General features: G+C 37.6%; 1 protein-coding gene across 1 annotated transcript in view; it reads right to left on the bottom strand.

Annotated features, from left to right (window-relative positions):
- The window catches only part of LOC107710554 (chloride channel protein 2-like), a 38,054-nt gene extending 18,875 nt beyond the window's left edge, over nucleotides 1–19,179 (bottom strand). The window contains exons 1-15 of the mRNA XM_016515359.1: nucleotides 19,026–19,179; nucleotides 10,631–10,762; nucleotides 9,673–9,801; nucleotides 9,430–9,563; nucleotides 9,242–9,319; nucleotides 6,890–6,968; nucleotides 6,631–6,756; nucleotides 6,458–6,542; nucleotides 6,004–6,105; nucleotides 5,661–5,745; nucleotides 5,336–5,494; nucleotides 3,052–3,121; nucleotides 2,336–2,446; nucleotides 1,801–2,011; nucleotides 1,566–1,699 (exon numbers count right to left, since the gene is read on the bottom strand). Of these exons, the coding sequence (XP_016370845.1) occupies nucleotides 1,566–1,699; nucleotides 1,801–2,011; nucleotides 2,336–2,446; nucleotides 3,052–3,121; nucleotides 5,336–5,494; nucleotides 5,661–5,745; nucleotides 6,004–6,105; nucleotides 6,458–6,542; nucleotides 6,631–6,756; nucleotides 6,890–6,968; nucleotides 9,242–9,319; nucleotides 9,430–9,563; nucleotides 9,673–9,801; nucleotides 10,631–10,762; nucleotides 19,026–19,179 (1,789 nt within the window). The remainder of the gene's footprint in view (nucleotides 1–1,565; nucleotides 1,700–1,800; nucleotides 2,012–2,335; nucleotides 2,447–3,051; nucleotides 3,122–5,335; nucleotides 5,495–5,660; nucleotides 5,746–6,003; nucleotides 6,106–6,457; nucleotides 6,543–6,630; nucleotides 6,757–6,889; nucleotides 6,969–9,241; nucleotides 9,320–9,429; nucleotides 9,564–9,672; nucleotides 9,802–10,630; nucleotides 10,763–19,025) is intronic.
- Nucleotides 19,180–20,369: the final 1,190 nt, after the last annotated feature.

Genomic DNA, 20,369 nt, shown 5'->3' with positions numbered 1-20,369 from the left:
TGTCTATGGGAGGGTCAGAGAGCTCTCAGAATTCATCAAAAATATCTTAATTTGTGTTCCAAAGATGAACGGAGGTCTTACGGGTTTAGAACGACATGAGGGTGAGTAATTAATGACAGAATTTTCATTTTTTGGTGAACTATCCCTTTAATTTCTGAACTTATTTGTTCTGCTTTCTTTTTATGTATGGATTACTTGGATTGTTATCGACAACTTGTTAAAATTTCATGTCAACAGCATCTTTAGAAATATATTTCCTGAGAAAAATGGTGACGTGTTCAATACTTATTTTACCCGCTATAAATGTTCAAAACAGTGGTGCTTCTTAATATTTTTGTGCATGCTTTTTTTCAGGATGTTCAAAAGAACAACATTTATTTAAAATAGAAATATTTTGTAACATTATAAAGTTCTTTACTGTAACATTTGCTCAGTTTAATGTAGTCTTTCTAGAAAGTATAATAATAGTAATAATAATAATATAGGTTTTTGTCAGCAAGTTTTTTTTAAAGAAATTAATAAAACTCATATTTTATATATGCATTATATGAAGTACACACACACATATGCACACGCACTACTTTGCTCTCTAGATATTGGCATCAGTAATTGAAAACTCATTTTGAGTGCAGCTCATTTCTTGCCGAAAATGGTTCAGCAATCAAAAGTTGATATTGCAGAGTTATTTCAGCTGAATCACTCTTCTATATTGGGCAAAATGGGGAAAAAAAGACACTTTGGGAAGAAGACTGTCTAAAACGGTCTTAAAGGGGTCCCATTATGCTCTTTTACGAAGTCTTGATTTTGTTTTGGGGGTGTACTAGAACAGGCTCTCATACTAGGTTGTTCGAAAAACACATAATTTTTCACATATTTTACATTATTACAGCACCTCTCTCCCCAGTCTGGCATGAACGGCTCGAATAGTTCCTGTATCAAATGAAGGCCCGCCTTCTGAAATACGAAATGTGCTGTGATTGGTTAGCTGGGTCAGTGTGTGCTGTGATTGGCAGCACTCGGTGCCTGGTCGGGAAATGTCATGTCCCTTACCATAGCCGCCTGCTAGCTTCAGTGTAAATATTGTGTCAAAATCAAATCAATTTGAGCGCGATTTAAACCCGGATGATTGGAACCACTTTAAGTTCGTCTGCCTTGGGAAAGCTAGCGTGTCTGCGTGTTATCAACTGTTGTCATAGTGATAACACTCGTTGCCTTCTCTAGTGCAGCTCAACCAGGTCTCGTCCCATTCGTCGATATTTGTGATATCACAAATCCCGGAAGATATGCGTTGTAGTCCAAACGAGTCTTTCGTTGTAGTTTTTGAAAAGTGATTTCTGTTAAATAAAATATCTCCTTTTGAAGTGGACTTTGAACTTTGTAACTTTGCAGATCTTTTTATGCTCAAACAGTAACATTACAGACTAACTAAAGTTGAAAAAGTAAAAAAAGCATAATAAGACCCCTTTAAAATTCCTAATGTAAGATAGTGGTATGAAGAACATGTGCAGAACAACTGATTTTGTTGTGCAAAATATACCTTTAAACAGATATTTTATATGTCTCACCTTTGGACTCCACCAAGGCCAGGGTTTTAAGCTGGCCTGTTATGAGAGCTTCCTGCAGATCCCGGTAAGAGGAGGAGAGAGTGATATACCGCACGTCTCTCACCATTATGTCCTCCACACGGATATTATATTTCCTACAGGTAAAAAAAAGAGAGAGAGATGGGAGTAAGCATTCAAAAAGCCAGGGGAATGATATGAGAGTGATAATTTGGGGAAGTTACGTAACAGCCCTCACTCCTGTCCCCAGCCCAGCTCTGGCAGGTAGGGAAGTTTCTGGATCCGGATGATGGAATCATAGAGGGAAGGCTGCAGACTCTGAGCCACGGCATTGGCCAAAATCACAGCGATCATCACGGGCAGGATGTGCGAGATTTGTCCGGTCAGCTCGAACACAATGACGGCGGTGGATACGGTGTGAGTGACTGCACCAGAAAGAGCCGCCGCCCCTGTGGGAATCACCATTTCATCCCGCATCAAATTACAGTAGCAGTCACCCGCCGCAAGCCATCTGATTTCCTATTGTGCTCCTGACAAGCTTTCTGCTCCGCTGCACAATGCAGCGCTACCGCTGAAGCCATTTCCACAGGCAAGATCTAATTTGGCTGTTGGTCTGTGTGGGTTAATGAAAAATGTATGACTCTTGAATACAACACCCTGCAGGTTCAATTACGTGTGTGAATAAGATATAGCTACGACGGGCTGAAACTGATGGCTTTTGAAAGAAAACAAATGGACATCCGCGAGAAGGCATGCACAATCTACGCTCTCACCTACAACTGCGTATCCGCCGGGAACTATGGGATATACAGTGCTGTCGGCGTGTATCCCTTCGGGGAAGACAGCGGCCATGCTCTCGCCGACCAGTCGACCGAACGCAGCTCCTGTACGACACACAGAATTCACACTGTAGATTCTATGACATTCTGGAGGTGGCAAAAACAGCAATTTTGAAAAAAAAAAACACCAACACGTGCTTGACGAATACTTACGTGAAGTCACAAACATTGACTCCAGTGATTTTGACACGTTTACACACAGGCTTTAGTGAGTCAGACAGTGATGAGGGATGGAAATGGAGAACATGATTGCGGGAAAAGGAAAACAACCATTAAGAACAAACTAAAGTATAATGGCTGGTATGAACACAAGAACAAAATAATGTTCAAAAGTGCTCGCTCGGTAGCACTTTATTTTACAGTCCTGTTACTCATGTACATACTGTGTACTTATTAAAGTAATTACTATAACTAGGTAATAACTAGATACTAACCCTAAACCTAACCCTACCCCATGTAGTTACCTTATATTACCAGTACTTTCTTAGGTAAGTACACTGCAAGTACACCGTAAGTACATGTAAGCACACGTACTGTAAAATAAAGTGCAACTGCTTGCTCATTCAATACTGAATTGAAATGGAAACCAAAAAAGCATATCCCACAGTGTTGACTTTCAAAAACGACACACGCACACTATAATCACATACCAATGAGGAAAACCGGCATGAAGGCCCCGCAAGGCACAGGCATTGTTGTGGCCACAGCTGACATCCAGAACTGAGGAAAACATTTAGAAGCCACAAGGTCACACACTTGGACAAAGAAATTTTTAATAATTAAGCAATATCACAGTCGCAATCGCAATGCTGTACTGAAAATCCGGACGGCTGTGATTGTTTGTTTTCTTCTAAAAGAGAAGAAAAGTAATCAGATCTAGCAGTTTGTAATGCTTTTCTGTAGGATAGGTTACTTTCCCGCCAAGCAATACGAAATACCTCTAGTTTTGCAAAACTGTGCTGGTTTTTAATATATCAACACAATTCAACATACACAATGGACCCTTTTCACAAGACTGTGATGACGCATTTAACAGTCATCAGCATCATAAATCCTCGAAAGTTTTTTATATTTTGATTTTTTTTTTAAATGTATGTACATTTATAACACTATACTTTGTATTATATCACCTTTGCATCAAATTACAAAAAAACTAGTTAACGCTAATGCGAGGGTGTTTCTAATGCAGCATCTATGGGAGCGATGGCAAATTTGACATCGTTCTCTCTTCTGACTGCCGTTATCAGTCTCTCTCAATTTTTTTCCTTTTATTGAAATTCATGAAAACACTATCGTGGAGTTTTTCTTTTGCTATTTGAGCAAATGGGAATGCAAAAAATATATTTGTGGTACTCTACCATTCACTGCTCTTCAAGTTAACCCAACTATGATGACTTCTGCAGCTGAGAAAGCCGGAAATGTGAAAAAGGTCCATAGTTCAATAAAGTTAATACTGAGTAATTGACATTTCAGAGACGATATGACCAGATGTTTTGTTTTTGCAACTAGAACAATTACAAAATAACCAGTATAATGCAATGTTGCATACATTATTCACATATGTGACCCTGGACCATAAAACCAGTCTTAAGTCGCTGGGGTATATTTGTAGCAATAGCCAAAAATACATTGTATGGGTCAAAATTATCGATTTTTCTTTTATGCCAAAAATCATTAGGATATTAAGTAAAGATCATGTTCCATGAAGATATTTTGTAAATTTCCTACCGTAAATATATCAAAACTTAATTTTTGATTAGTAATATGCATTGCTAAGGCCTTCATTTGGACAACTTTAAAGGCGATTTTCTCAGCATTTTGATTTTTTTGCACCCTCAGATTCCAGATATTCAAATAGTTGTATCTTGGCCAAATATTGTCCTATCCTAACAAACCATACATCAATGGAAAGCTTATTTATTAAAATTAAGTATATAAGTATATAATAATATACAAAAATAATATTTTTGCTTATTTAAAAAAATTGACCCTTTTATGACTGGTTTTGTGGTCCAGGGTCACATATTGTCACATATTGCCCAGTGTTTAAAATTGCTGTTAAAGAAATAGTTCACCCAAAAATAAACATTTACTGAAAATGTACTTTCCCTCAGGTTATCCAAGATGTAGATAAGTTTGTTTCTTCATCAGAACAGATTTAGAGAAATTTACATCACTTGCTCACCAGTGGATCCTGAATGGGTGCCGTCAGAATGAGAGTCCAAACAGTTGCCACAAGTAATCCACACCACTCCAGTCCATCAATTACCATCTTGTGAAGTCAAAATCCTGTGCGTTTATAATAAACAAATCTATCATTAACATGTTTTTAACTTCAAACCATTGCTTCTGGCTAAAATACAAGTATTCTATCCATAACATTATACAATTAGGGATACATAATATTTCTCCAGTGAAAAGGTATAAAGGATAAATATGCACAGATCAAGCACCGTTTACAAGTAAAAACAGTTCTGAAGAAATATGTTGGTGGATTTTGATTTGAGAGAACAACAGGGGATGGACTTGTTCGCCGGAGGAAGCAATATATTGACTTATAGACCATTATTTTGGCCAGAAGCAACAGTTTAAAGTTAAAACATCTCGATGGATTTATTTATTACAAACCAGCAGCGTTTCACTTTACAAAATGCTAATTGATGGACTGCAGTCATGTGGATTACTTTAGGATTATTGTGCTGTTTTTATCAGCTGTTTAGACTCTTATTCTGATGGCACCCATTCACTCCAGAAGATCCATTGGTCAGCAAGTGCAGGAATGCTAAATTTCTCCAAATCTGCTCTGATGAAGAAACAAACTAATCTACATCTTGAATGGCCTGCAGGTGAGTATATTTTCAGCAAATGTACATTTCTGGTTGAATTATTCCTTTTTATTTTCCTTTATATTTTACATAATATGGTGAGACACACCTTCATGACAATGAAGAGGAGGAGTGTGATGAACACACTGACTTGTGGGTGCTTCCAGGCCTGAGGTACGTGACTTGAGTACACAAACTCCTCAGAAACACCTTGCTTGTACCAGGTTTGGTTGTCAAACAGTGCCACTAGTGACTCATGTTGAGTCAGCTAAATGAGGAGGAAGCACAGTTTGTTATTTAATGCATAATTACTGATCTGGAACAAAATGATCACTTGAAAGACTGAAAAATTCTGGTTGTGTTGAAAGAAAAAAGATATAGAGAGGAAATCTGAAAATTTCAATGAGACACACAGTAAATCTCAAACATCAGACCTGGCCTGCCATAAACTGTCCAAACCCTGGAGGAAAGGTGAGTGTAGAGACAAGAAGAGTGACCACTGCTGGATACACTAGTCTTCTATGGGAAGCCAAACATGAGAAAGAATAATTGCTTTTTATATATTAAAAAATACATTTGTTACTATAATATAATATAATAATCATTTTATTTATTTATTTAAAAAATACAAATAAAAATTGAATTATTATTTAGTGATAATGTTTTGTAACATTCTTAACAATGAAATGAAATTTTATGCTGTGCTAGTACCTAAACAAAATACATTGTACAACAAGAATTATTGTTAATGTAAGAGAAGCTGTGAAAAAAACTCACTTTTTTAGCAAAAACTTGTTGATGGTTTTCTGTTTTCTCATAGACTCCACTATGATCCTGTTCAGGTAGACATACAACGCCCCTCCAAAACCACTGGCAATCCTAAAAAAACATTAACAACAGAAGAACTGAAACATCAATCTCATAAAACATGACAAGAGGTACTGTATAACTATGATCACTGCACATTTCTATTTTACAGCTAAGAACTAAGAATAACTAACTTGTTGGATTTACAGACTAGATGTGTGAACCTGGCCTGTCAACCAGAACACAAGTACAAGAAGTTTAGGCTTTGCAAATAAACAGTTCTAAAGAGCTTAGACATTTTTAACACAAATGTTCTTAGACAAGGATATCAGTTTGCAGGAAATCTGTCTTTTGACTACCATCATTTAAATGATGTAAATCAAATTTGTGTTTAGGAGAAAGATGGCAAAGGTGAGACACAAACCCGAGCACAGCAAAAGCTGGAAGCTCTTGTAGGTCAAAGGGAAAGTCCAGACGAAAACGCGTTTTAAAGAGAGCCGTGATTGTCTCTGCAATATGGCGAAGAGAGAATGACAGAAATTTATGACGAATGAAAAATCTGACTGTGCTGGCTATCATGACGGATTTCTCCCTCACCCTCATCCTTATTCCACACCGCCAGCACCCTGAAGATAAAGGCACTGAAGGTTGCAGCGAAGAATCCTCTCCAGTAGTTCCTCACAGCAAAGAACGTAGATGTGACCTCAATACTAAACAGCACTCCTGCCACAACACAGCAGATCATATGACAAACAACTCTGCTCAAAGCTGGAAGTATACAGGGAAACGTTACTGTCGTAAATGTGATATGGCGTTATCTCCAGTGGCCAGCTATGATCACAATGTCTGGACTTACCTCCAATAGGGGCTGCAAAGCAACAGCCCACCCCCACTGCACAGGCGGCTGACAGCATCTCTGTGTTTCTCAGCTCGTTCTGTCAGATTAACAAGAAAACCCAATACATGCAAATCCTGTTTCAAACGACTGTTGTCGTGGCATTTTACAGGCAGCTAAAAGTGGAACAGGGTAATTACACTGACGGATACATGGCAACGACATGCGGAACAAGGTATTGCTATGAACACAATAAAAAAATGGACAAACACTGCTCTTTCATTCACTATGTGCTATCTTTGTGAACGGTTTGCTACGGCCAGGGAGGATGAAGTCCAGTAAGACTCTAAATTACAATGGAAAAATGGCAAACTTGAGAAAAAAAGAATCACAAATGGAGATTTAAAAAAAAAATAAATTCGCTTTTTCTTTTCATTATAACACTTTCAATCAATCTGATCACATGGACACACCCAAACATAATAATACCTGCATCTTACCTTGTTTCCCTCAAAGGGCTCTTCCTTCAGCAGTAAATCAAAATAACACACATACATGTGAGTATCTGCACTCTGTTCTTTCAAAACCTATCAATACTTTAAGTACTTACACTGCTGTTGTTTCAAGTCTGTATCTACAAAAAATAAATAATTTAATTAAAAATGATCGTTCTAATCATTCAGTCGTGTATTAAATCTTATTGATAAACCGCAATCACCCCTATAAATTATTCTGATGTCATAGGGAATTTTTCCCTCTATATGGCAACATTATCCCCTACGGAAGCCCATTTCTGCCACTGAATAAAAAAGAAAAAAGGTAATAGTGAGTTTTTATCTCACAATTCTGACTGCTTTTCTCGTAATTGTGAGTTTACATCTAGCAGTTCTGACTTTTTTACCTCAGAATTACCTGATACAAACTCACAATTACGAGTTATAAAGTCAGAATAGCAGGATATACTCACAATTCTGCCTTTTTTTCCCGCAATTGTGAGTTTATATCTAGCTATTCTGACTTTTTTTCAGAATTGTGAGATATAAACTTGTAATTGTGATTAATAATGTCCAGTTCTGACAGGGTTAGGGTAATGGTTAAAAAAAAGAATTCTGACTTTATTTCAGAATTCCGACTTTATATCCCGCAATTCTGACTTTATATCGCAATTGTTAGTTTACATCACACAATTCTGAGAAAAAAGTCAGAATTGTGTGATGTAAGCTCACAATTGTGAGAAAAAAAATCTCACTATTACCTTTTTTATTTTTTATTCAGTGGCAGAAACAGGCTTACATAATCCCCTCCATTTTGCTACTAGAGTATTTTTCTTTTACCCTGGCACTAATTGGTGCTCATTCATATCCCAATATCAAAGTAACACCCACAGGTATGAGGTGTCTGTCAGACAAATAATTATCAGCACAGCCCGTTTTCTCCCGGACCCCACTGCCTGACTGACTGTGTAAACATGCCATTGACATTTGCCTAATTAAAGTGCATTCAATTACAGTGAAACAGTTAAAATGTGCCATAATGTTTATGGTCTCCGATTTTCTGTCAGATTCACTCTGCTCTAACAACATGTTATTGATCCATTCCCCAGCGTGCTGTGATTTCTTAGGTTACTTTGTGGGCAAGTCTAGAGGGTTGATATGGTATCACACGAAGGCCGTTTGACTCATTTTAGCATGATTTACAAACGGCTCCATTCACTGCGCTTGCAATTCCCTTGAGAACTGATACCTTATGTACTCCGACTAATCACAGACTAACCAAAAACCCTAGAGATCCCTCAGCTGCTTGTTTGTATGATACACGCAGATGAGACTGGAAGAACAAGGCCATGACGTTCCAAGTGCAGTGACATGTAAAGTGATGATACAAACACAAGGCATTGGTAACGCTTTGTAATATCTCTCATTAATAGGTCATTATTTATAGGCCATTTCATTAAGATGCATTTAACAAATGTTATATGATGTTTAATTGATCAATAGTTAACGTACAGTCAAATATTATTAGTAGATGGTTCCCCAACGATTGTTGTTTTAATTCATTTTTTCTTTTCAAGAAGAGTCTGAACATATCAGATATATTCAAACTTGTGCCGTGTGTACAAAAGAGCAAAATCTTGGAGCATGTTCACATTTGTTATCTAATGCAATGAGATTCATACAATTTTAAGTGCCCAAAAGGGTGCAAATTCTTAATGTAGCCACTGTATAATACATTTCTGATTATTTGATTGTAAATAATGTTCTGTAGCGCATATTATAATTATGTTTGTTAGTGGAAGGTATTATAAAGTGTTACCAAAGTATGAAATGTCAGAAAGTTACTGACAAAAGACAGCATTAGTAGAAAGCATCTCACCATGTAGATTCCTCCAAACAAGGCCATGAATTTGCTCAACAGAGCAGCACACAGACTGGCAACATGAACAAATGGTCCCTAGAGGATGCAAGAGGAGATAGAAATAACAGATGTGATCACAGGGCGAAGGCTTGAAGTACTTTAGCATTAGAATGCTTATCTAGGATCAGATATCCCCTCTCATGCACCTCTTTGCCTAGAGGCATGCCACTTCCAAGGGCACAAGTTAAGCCAATCACTTTGGCGACGAAGGTTTTGAAAGTGAGGTACTCTTTCAGCACCACACCTCGGAGAATGGTCTTCATCTCTGGGATCCCAGAGCCTAGAGGAAGAAAAGACGAAGGGGGTTACTAAGAGATCTGAGAACACGTAAAGGCCATTTGGCTTAAATTGATTATGTGAGCATGGGTGAGTGTGTGTGCATATCTCACCCACTGCCTGTGGCGCCAGTATCTGTGTGAAGCCGGCGGAGAAGGTGATGAGAACCACTGGGTAAGTGACCCAGGCCAGGTACTGCAGCAACATGTTACTGTGCAGACCACCATACATCCACTTCTGTGCTGCAGACACGACACACACACCATATAATTACATCTCTATAGAGGAATAAGATGTGTTCCAATCTGTGTACTTATGCGCTATTCTATGCCATTTGTAGTATAAATGGTGTGAGTAGTGTGTTCATATTGAAAATTGCAAAAGGAAAAAGCACACTTCATATACCCAGATGGTGCACTTAATGAACCAAAAAAAATGTACTTAATGTACTCAACATGCACTCAACTGTCTAAAATTCATACACTAGATGGTATGAATATAGTACATAGTAAAATTGCATAATGTATGGTCATTTGGTACAGCTATAGACTATTCATGTACATTCCACGCGACATTGCAAGACCATGGTGTGGACTCAGGCCCTGTGTAAAATAAAATACCTTTTTTTGGGCCATTGATATGACTGGAGTCTTCATTTCATGTGACTGTACATCATTTAACATATCTGTCTTAACATATCTAAAAGTACTATTTGTCATTTTTGTAAATTTCTGAGGTGTTTTTATATGTGGAAAGCACTTGATGTCACTTAATGATGCAACGCAAAAAAAAACTGCCCTTGATATGTAACTAAGACAATTCTGTGCCTTTTTGTTAATTGACTGAACTGCCACACCCCAGTCCTTGTAAATAAACGGATTCTTTTGTAAAAAAAGAGGTCAGTGAGTTGGCACCAATTCGTTCAGGCATTAATGTCCCTCCCATCCCAGAATACACATGATGACGATATCCCACTGAAAAAAATTATTAAATGACACCATCTGTACTTTCATGGAACCCTGTCAAGCAGAACATTGTCCTTTTCTTTCTTTTCATTCTTTTCTCTCTCACCTTGCTGGCAGAAGGCAATAGTGTAGTCCATGGCCCAGCTGACCAATGCCATGAGAAGCCCCAGGAGGATGAGAAAGATCCAGTCTTCACCCACACGGGAAATCAAGAACTTCTTACACCGTGACGTACAGACTGCAGACAGACATTGTAGAAATAATTCACCAAAAAAATGACAATTCTGTCATCATTTACTCACCCTAATGTCATTGCAAACCTGTATTACTTTCTTTTTTTTTGCAAACAGTGAATTATAATAATATGCTGTTTGCTCCTGTCCAAGCAGTTCTGAGTAATGAGCACCAATGCTCTGAAGCTTAAAAATATGCAAAAGCAGCATGAAAAAATATTTTCAGTCTGCGTGCATTGAATTTATTTAATACACGAGTTTCACAATTTGAGTTGAATTACTGAAATAAATGAACTTTTCCACGACATTCTAATTTATTGAGATGCACCTGTATATGCTACTGTTCAAAAGATTAGGGTCTGTACGTTTTTTTATGTTTTTGAAAGAAGTCTCTTCTGCAGGCCAAGACGGCATTTATTTCATCAAAAACACAGTAAAAAAAATAATATTTTGAAATACTTTTACAATTTAAAATAACTGTTTTCTATTTGAATATATTTTAAAATTTAACTTATTCCTGTGATGGCAAAGCTGAATTTTCAGTGCTACATGATCCTTCAGAAATCATTCTAACATGTTGATTTCTTATTATTAGCAATGTTCTGTATCAATGTTATAACAGTTGTGTACTTAATAGTTTATGTATATATATATATATATATATATACGTATATTAGTGCTGTCAAACGATTAATCGCGTACAAAATAAAGGTTTTTGTTTGCATAATATATGTGTGTTCTGTATATATTTATTATGTATATATAAATACACACACATACAGTATATATTTTGAAAATATTTACATGTATTTACATGTCTATATTTATATTCATATAATTTATATTATAAATAAATATATTTAATATATAAACATAACATATTTTTTTTGAAATATACATGCATGTGTATTTATATATACATAATAAATATATACAGCACACATACATATATTATGTAAACAAAAACTTATTTTGGATGTGATTAATCGCGATTGCATGCCAAGAGCAACCAGCAAAATTCTTCAAATTTCTACATTCATGTTCCATTTCTTTGGTTTCATTGGTTTTTAATGACCAGGGGGTGAGTGAATGTAGTCATCATTTTCATTTTTGAGTGATCTAATCCATTAAGCACCTAAAACATCCACCATTTCCCTCTTCTTTGTGTTCATAGATACAGGCTGAATGAATAGGAAATGAACAACCCAGAGCAATTACCCGAACCCAGCAGTAGGTGCACAGTATGCTTTAACGAAGTGAACAATTGCTCATAAAAGCTTGTTTTCCCCTGGAATCCCATGTTTCCAGACTCATGAGAAAACAGAGTGTGAACAATTGCGCTGTTGCATAGGTGGACAGGGTTGCGGAGACCCAGACAGGAAATGGCTTGTGTGTGTGAAGATAAGACGCATCTGAAAGACAGCGGAAAGGGAAGGGTCACGGCAGGTGAAGGGACACCTCTGAGTATGTGACAGAGACGCTGCCCCGCCAGCTTCAGCACCCTCTCAGCGGCCCTTTGCCCGGCTCCTCTGTGAGGGAGTTGGCACACGGGCAGATTTGCCCACTGAAGTGGCACAACAGATGCCTTTGCTTTCAAAATAAACCCTGTAACAATCCACAACCGAGAAAGCAATAAGCCGAACCAAATTTACCACAACTCAAGACGCATTTTGGACGCGCAAACCTGCAGTGCTTATCTCCAAACCGCACCAGACAGAAGTGCTGAGATGCGGCATATTTTGACACTTAATTGGAGTTTGAGGAATAACCGTAAAAAATATGCAGAGCCCATGCTTCCCCACACAGATTTTAGTGTCTTTGACAAGTGAGTCACAGGCCAGCACTGGAAGTGACATCCTTATGTGGCATGCATGCATAATATAACAATGTATTATATATCCAAGATCTATTTATATCCCCAGAGCGAGTAGAAATGTGTAGGAGGTTCGGTGAGAGGCAATAGTATCGGCCCCCTTTCTGCCTGATATGACAACTTATGCGGCATTTTCTGCATTGAGCCTCACAGTTTCCCATGAGGGCGAGCTGGTGGACCACTGCCAGTTCTCTGTTTTTATCCACAGATCCAAAACATTAAGTCGGCTATGGTGGTAGGATTTCGCTCTAAAGTTGCATAGAGAACAAACAGCAGGATGCTGACAGCTTGTCGCAAATCTACCCCCCTCTGTCATCTTAAAATTCACAAATAAAGTCTAATTATACAAGGGAGAGAGAGAGATATGTGCTTATATGCTCTGTTTGCTTATGGGCATATATGATGCCAGATCTCAAACGAAAAAGCATGCAACTTGTTTTGACAAATGTACAAAATATGCTTAATCAAAATAAGTTGATCAAGGCACACTGTTTGATTTCAATAATCTGGTTTATTACAGAGCAAAATTAGAGATCCCTAATGTTTTGGATAACATTTTATTTTGGTACTGCAATTTCTACTAACTATAAGTAACTTTGCAACTAGCCTACATGTCAACCATTAGTCATTTGAGCATTAGTCGTTAGTAGACTGTTAACTGTAGAATGTCTAAAGTGGACTATCCAAATAAAATATAGTTAACCATGTTTTGTACTGCATGCCATTATTGTTAAGCAAAAGTATGTTTATAAATGTGTCACTTTGCCATGAAGTTGTCATAAAAATGCAGGTCTATTTGTAAACAGAGCCTACATTCAATGAAACATATCTAGATTATTTCTAGAACATATAAAAATTTATCACTACATACATTTTTTTTTGTGCTGATGCCAGTGAAAATTTTGTCAGGGTAATTAAAAATCTAACCAGGCCATCTGATAAAAAAAAAATCCTACCTGTTTTATTAAAAACTGACCATCTAAATCAATCAATACATTTCTCTTTTGCAATTACACATCACTGGGGTAAAGAATAAACTGGAGCAGGCAGAAACACTGGAGGAAAATGGAAATTTTATATAGTGCAGCTCAGACTGTAGGTGGAGAAATTTGACAACTGCTATTAGTGGTCGGTTATACTCTATTGTACTGTGTAGGTCAAGCGCTAATAAACTCAAATATGTTGTTGTATTCTGGAAACAGGCCCAGAAAGCACAAACCGCGACTGCCTATATTTATACGTGAATTTATTAAATTATTTTATAAGAAGCTGACAAAACAACACTGACTTCATCTCAAAAGCTAATGAGCTGCCTACAAAGGCCACATTTAAAAAACATCATAAGCATGCTCTCGACCAAAAGGTAGACATCTTAATTATGCTGCCTGCCAAGATACTCTCTTATGGCCAACACATCACACATATCCTTCACAGCAAAGGCAATCCCAAAGCACACTGTGAAAAAATCCTTTGCACAATACTTAAAAGTACTGAGAAAATTGTTTAGTGTGAATAAAATGTATTATCATACCCAATATCTCAGTGTGCTTCTATGAATTTTAAAAGGATAGTTCACCCTAAAATGAAAATTCTGTCATTAATTACTCACCCTCATGTCGTTCCAAACCTGCAAGACCTTCATCTTCGGAACACAAATTAAGATATTTTTGATGAAATCCGAGAGCTTTATGATCCTGCAACGCAACTGACACATTCAAGAACATCGTTAAAATAGTCGATTTGACATCAGTTGCTCAACCGTAATTTTAGGAAGCTACAAAAATACTTTTTGTGGGCAAAGATGAATTTTTGTGCATTTGATGAATTCACTACACAAAATGTATGTTGCGAAGTGAAACGCACGGACTGCAAATACATTACCAACCGAGTAATACACAAATTCTTTCTATGAGGGTTGCGCTTCACTAAATAAAATTGTTTATTAAATACATGTTTACAATAAGCACTTATTCGCGTGTACACAGGACAGAGTTTGAGGGCGCACACGTAGCCTAATATCTGAGTGAGCGCAGAGCCTTGATCACTATATATATGGGAGAGCAAGCCGAGAGATTTGTGCTGGTGCCCTCTCGTATTACAATAATGCACTCTTGACATTTGCAATTAAAAGAATGCCAAAAACTGCCTCAAATTAACTATAAAAATAAGGATAAAGTCGTAAAGTCCATTTCTTATAGGTTAAAATGAACGGAGACATGTGTCACGGGATCAGTGGCTATGCATGGTACTGTTGTGAACGTGCATCGAAGACGGACTGGGAAGAGAAGAAATTGTTGAATAAAGTTGTTGCTTTTTTGCGCACAAAAAGTATTTTTGTATCCTGATAAAATTACGGTTGAACCACTGATGTCACATGGACGATTTTAACAATGTTCTTACTACCTTTCTGGGCCTTGAACGTGTCGGTTGCATTGCTGTCTATGCAGGGCCAGAAAGCTCTCGAATTTCATCAAAAATATCTTAATTTGTGTTCTGAAGATGAACGAAGGTCTTACGGGTTTGGAACGAAATGAGGGTGAGTGATTAATGACCGAATTTAAATTTTTGGGTGAACTATACCTTTAATTAGTGTATCATTTTATCAATAGCAAGTAAACTCAAACAAATGTTGGTTATATCTACTTTCCTCAGTACTTTAAGGTAATGATAATATAGTTATATATAGTTATTAGAGCACCATGCAGTCAGCTTAACAAGCTAATGGCAAGCTATTAGAGATGAAAATCCAGTGCAGAGCCCAATGTACGTGTTGCTGCATATGCAGAGCGCTTCAAATCAGTCACTTATGAGGTTTCATGAAGGTTAGGATGCCTTAGTAGGTAGCCACCTATGTAGGCAGTGTGCAGCGTGGCAGCTCGCTTGGTTTAGGAACAGAATTACAGTAGGATGAAGGAATAAAATAGAAATGAGACAGACACAGAGAGAAAGAAACAGACATATGATGCCAGCTCTGTAGACCGGTGTGTAGGTAGTGAGCTGACAAGCCTCCAAACCCCTCAAACTCAGTCAAGGAGGATCAGAAGACCTGCGCTGCACACTGTGCTGATAGATTTCTCATGCTTTTCACACTCAACAGGGAGGCGGGAAGGATGATATTGAGACAGATGCTGTGTGTCTTTGGAGATTACACAAGGCCAAAAGAGCAGTCTATTTATATTTCAAGAAACCAATGAGATACCTCATTAGCACTAAAAACGTTGGACTGCGAGACACTGTTGCCTATTTAATGAGAACTCAACTTTTTTTTTTTTAATAGTTCAGGGAATTTATCACAGACTTCCAATATGAATGGCCACTGCTTTTGTTCAAAGCTCTCTTTTTTCAGCCAATCATCTTAACGTACCATTAAATGAAAAAAGAAATCACTGCTACGCGAATAGTTTTTATCTCTAAACTCAAATGTAACGGATCCTTATAACACATCCTTTGGTGAACGGTGAGGTACTTCTAGACACAGATGCACAGGCACACACAAAGACACAGTGGCTCATTACAGATACACTGCACGTCTACGTGTCTCATCTATCACCCCTAAACAGCGCAGACTGATTATGCTCCCTGCTGGTGAATGGCGAGCACTGCACAGAGGTGTGGAGGGAATTGAAAAGGCTGATAAATGCTGTAAGTTGTTGTTTACAGGCTAGACAACAGCAAACGCTCAGCGTCAATGCTTGAAAAATTATTGGGGAAACTGTCTCCACCATAAATGTGAAGACCATGAAGATGCCTTTAAGATTCAGGTGATGACACTGTGGAATGTGCCTGACAAATTGATAAACAACGACTACACAGCTACACAAACCAGTGACAATTAATCACCAGTAGAGGGCAATCTAGAAACCAGGAGGTAAAATGCCACATCTGCAAGCGTCAGACATGACCATATCCTGTCTCACTGAACTGCCTCAAATACAGTATATGAAATATCGTGATAATACCGTATACCGTAATAAAAGCATTAGCAATTAATCGCAACATTAAAATTTGATACCGGCATATCCCTAGAGCAGACCCTGATGAACCTTGTTGAAAATACGTGAAATGGATTTAAATATGATAAAAGCTATGCTTTATGCTGGTTAGTGCTGGTTCAGTGCTAACAAAGCTGGTTGGCCAGCATGTTGTATTATGGTGATGCTGGTTGACCAAGAAAGTCTTGCTGGTTAAGTTAGTCAACAACCCTTGTCAGAACAGCAGTCAGTGTTTGAACTATGGTGTTGGTGCCCTTTGTGGAGTCTGTCTCCCCTTATTCAAAATCCCCTAAGGAAGAGGGGGAGGACTCAAAACTATGTATAACTTTTACATACAGAGGAAAAAATTGTTTTCAGGTAGGGTTTCATCAACCACAAAAGTTAGATTAATCAGAGCACAAACAGAAGTCGTGCCATCTGAGGGGGTTACCATAGCAACGGCTGCTTGATCGCTGTCTGGGTACATTGACAAAACATAAGTACTATCATTATTTTTGTAATTTATGTTTTCTTTAAAGTCACCAAAAAAAAAAAAAAATTTATAAAATATTGCAAAATATTGGAATTTTGCAGTGTTTATTTTTTATAAATAATTTATTGGTACAGGTCATTATATTTGTATTCATGTATCCTTCTAATTTTGAATCAAAATAACTTCCCCGACCTCTGAGCAATGACATTTCTTCTCTGATGACGTGTGCAAGGCGAGATCTTTGCTAAATAAAAGTATTAATTTTTTTTTTAAAATAACCAAAAAAAAAAAAAAAATTTATAAAATATTGCAAAATATTGGAATTTTGCAGTGTTTATTTTTTATAAATAATTTATTGGTACAGGTCATTATATTTGTATTCATGTATCCTTCTAATTTTGAATCAAAATAACTTCCCCGACCTCTGAGCAATGACATTTCTTCTCTGATGACGTGTGCAAGGCGAGACAATAATCAAGGATTATCAAGGATAATCTATAGACAATAATTGGCCGATATGCTCAACTGTCATATCGTCCTGTCGTCAGCCTGTGAGATCGCCGATACACAATATTATCATGCTAATTTATTTGTTTACTTAGTTTCATTGCGGGAAAGTGAACCAACTCTAGCATAAGGCCAAAAGCACCCTAATGTTTTTAATATGCCTGAATTTGTATTTAACATGATAACAATTTAATAAAAACATTGTAAGTTACTAATTATAATGCTTACAGTTACCTCAGTTATTCAAACAGCAGCTACAGAAAACGAGCAAAGAACATTTACATTACCAAAAAACATCACTGACTTCAGTCTAGCAAGAGTATTATGCACTTTAAAAAACACTCCCGTTATAATCAGTGAAGCTATCTACACTGTATGATGAATAAATCTCTTATACTTACATCGCATGTACATCTGCACTTTGTTGTTTATGATGAGAGAATTCGCGAGAGAGCAGAATTCAGTCAGCACGCGCATGCAATGAACAGCTAAACTCTGGTGTTTCAGCGATGACTCATCTGAATGCCTCTGATTGGCCATTGCATTCATAAAGTCAACAGAATCATGTGTGATTGGTTATAACGTGCAACACTGTAAAAACGTGGAAAAAGAAATATGATAGAACAAATAAGCCCTAATATTAATTAGATAGTATTACTAGCCTGATGATGATAATAATAATAATAAGAAGAAGAATCATAATAATAATAAAAATAATAATAATAATCATCATCATCATCATCTTGCTTTCGTCAAAGGCATCAGTCACAGGCGATATCTCTGACTATTGTCGATACACGATTCTATCGTCTATTAGCACAACCCTAATAAGTTTTAAAATTTCTTAAATTCTATTAACATAATCTTCATTGAAATGCTAAAAACCCCACTAATTATAAAGAATTATTAAAACTTTGTTTACAGAAGTACTAGAGGTATATACATCAGCTTAGATTGGAGGGCCTCTGAATATTGTCTTGGACAAAGGGGGGCTTTGAACTCCAAAAGTTTGAGAAGCACTGTGTTAGATAGAGATGAAAGTACAACTGTTCCAGTCCTGCAGGAAAAGCTTAAATCTTTATGCGAAGTTCTACTGCAACTGATTCCTTGTGGGCCTGCACAAGACTGTTGATTCATCAGCCTTACTCAGCCAGAGTAAAGCTCAGATCTTGAGTCAAATCCCTCCCACTCATCTCCAGCATCAGTCTCACCTAATCCCCAATTCCAACATGTTCTCACTAACTCTTCTGCCTCCTGCCCTTTGCGACCCTTTTCCTCTTTCGATCCCTGCTGCCGTTCATCCTTGTGGATTTGCTCTGCTTTCCTAGCTTTGCTATGTAGCCACTGCTGTAAATAGTAAGCTATGACGCTAGCAGACCAGCCAGCAAACAGTTGGCGCACACGTATGTATGCAACACACCCACCTTGACACTTGGCACACGGGTCCTTCTCATACTCCAGCAGTTCTGGAGCCTGGCCGCGCACACTGGCGGTCCTCCGCAGCGCTCCATCCTCACGCAGACGAGCTGCCTCTTCTTTGGCATAGGCCCCCAACTCCTGTGTATAGCGTCCATACATCTGAAAGTGAGACAAGAGTGAATAAAGATTTTACCTGGGAAGGAAATGAAGGGAAACCAAGCCGAGAAGTGCTTCACTGAAATAATGTGCAACTTAACAGTCTGTTCAGAAGCCCATCAAATAAATGAAGGTAGTCTGTCAGAGGTTCCTGTCCCTGAGTACGATCCCTGAAACATAAAGCTACCATGCTTCACCGCAATGATGCTATTTGTGATATTTACATTTAAAGAAATAGTTTGCACAAAAATGAAAATTTAATGAAAATGTACTCATCCTCAGGCCATCAAAGATATAGGTATATATAGAGAGAGTTTGTTTCTTCATCAGAACAGATTAGGAGAAATTTAGCATTACATCACTTGCTTGCCAATGGATCCTGTGCAGTGAATGGGTGCCGTCAGAAAGCCCAAACAGCTGATAAAAAACATCACAACAATCAACAAGTAATCTGCATGACTCCAGTCCATCAAGTAACATGAAAAAGCTGCATGTTTGTAAGAAGCAAATCCATCATTAAGGCCTTTATACATTTTTAACTATTGCTTATGCCAAGATACGAGTTTATCGTCTCAATGTCGTTCAACATCTTAATGATCAGTTTATTACTAACACATTTCTTTACTTCACTGGAGTCATGTGGATTACTGTAATGGTTTTATCAGCTATTTGGACTCTCATTCTCAGTACCCATTCACTGCAGATGAGCTATTTGCTGAAGTGATGTAATAGTAAATTTCTTAAAATCTGTTCCAATGAAGATGGCCAGAGGGTGCTTAATTCTCAGCAAATTTTCAGTTGTGGGTAAGCTATTCCTTTAAGTAGGGTGACCATACGTGCCATTTTCCCAGGACGCGTCCTGGCCAGGATTTCTATATTGTCTAAAATATCTAGTGTTTGGCTTTGTTTGCGTGTGCAGACTGATCGGTGTATGACATCAGTTCCTTGTGTTTTCGAAACGCTGTCGAGGTACTTTGAATCAAAGCAATATAGAAATCCTGGCCAGGACGCGTCCTGTGAAAATGGCACGTATGGTCACCCTACTTTAAGCATCCACATTTGACCTAATTGGACCATGGAAATTATTCAGTCACTCTCATTCCTTTGGGAAAATTCCACCTGAGATGTGATTTGAGCTCTTATATACAAGACTTACAAGACTACAGAGTTATTAATTGTTTATGTTCTTGTTG

Source organism: Sinocyclocheilus rhinocerous, unplaced genomic scaffold, assembly GCF_001515625.1.
Source record: "Sinocyclocheilus rhinocerous isolate Xijiao unplaced genomic scaffold, SAMN03320098_v1.1 scaffold957, whole genome shotgun sequence".
Lineage (NCBI taxonomy): Eukaryota > Metazoa > Chordata > Actinopteri > Cypriniformes > Cyprinidae > Sinocyclocheilus > Sinocyclocheilus rhinocerous.
This window is presented reverse-complemented; position numbering and strand designations above follow the sequence as displayed.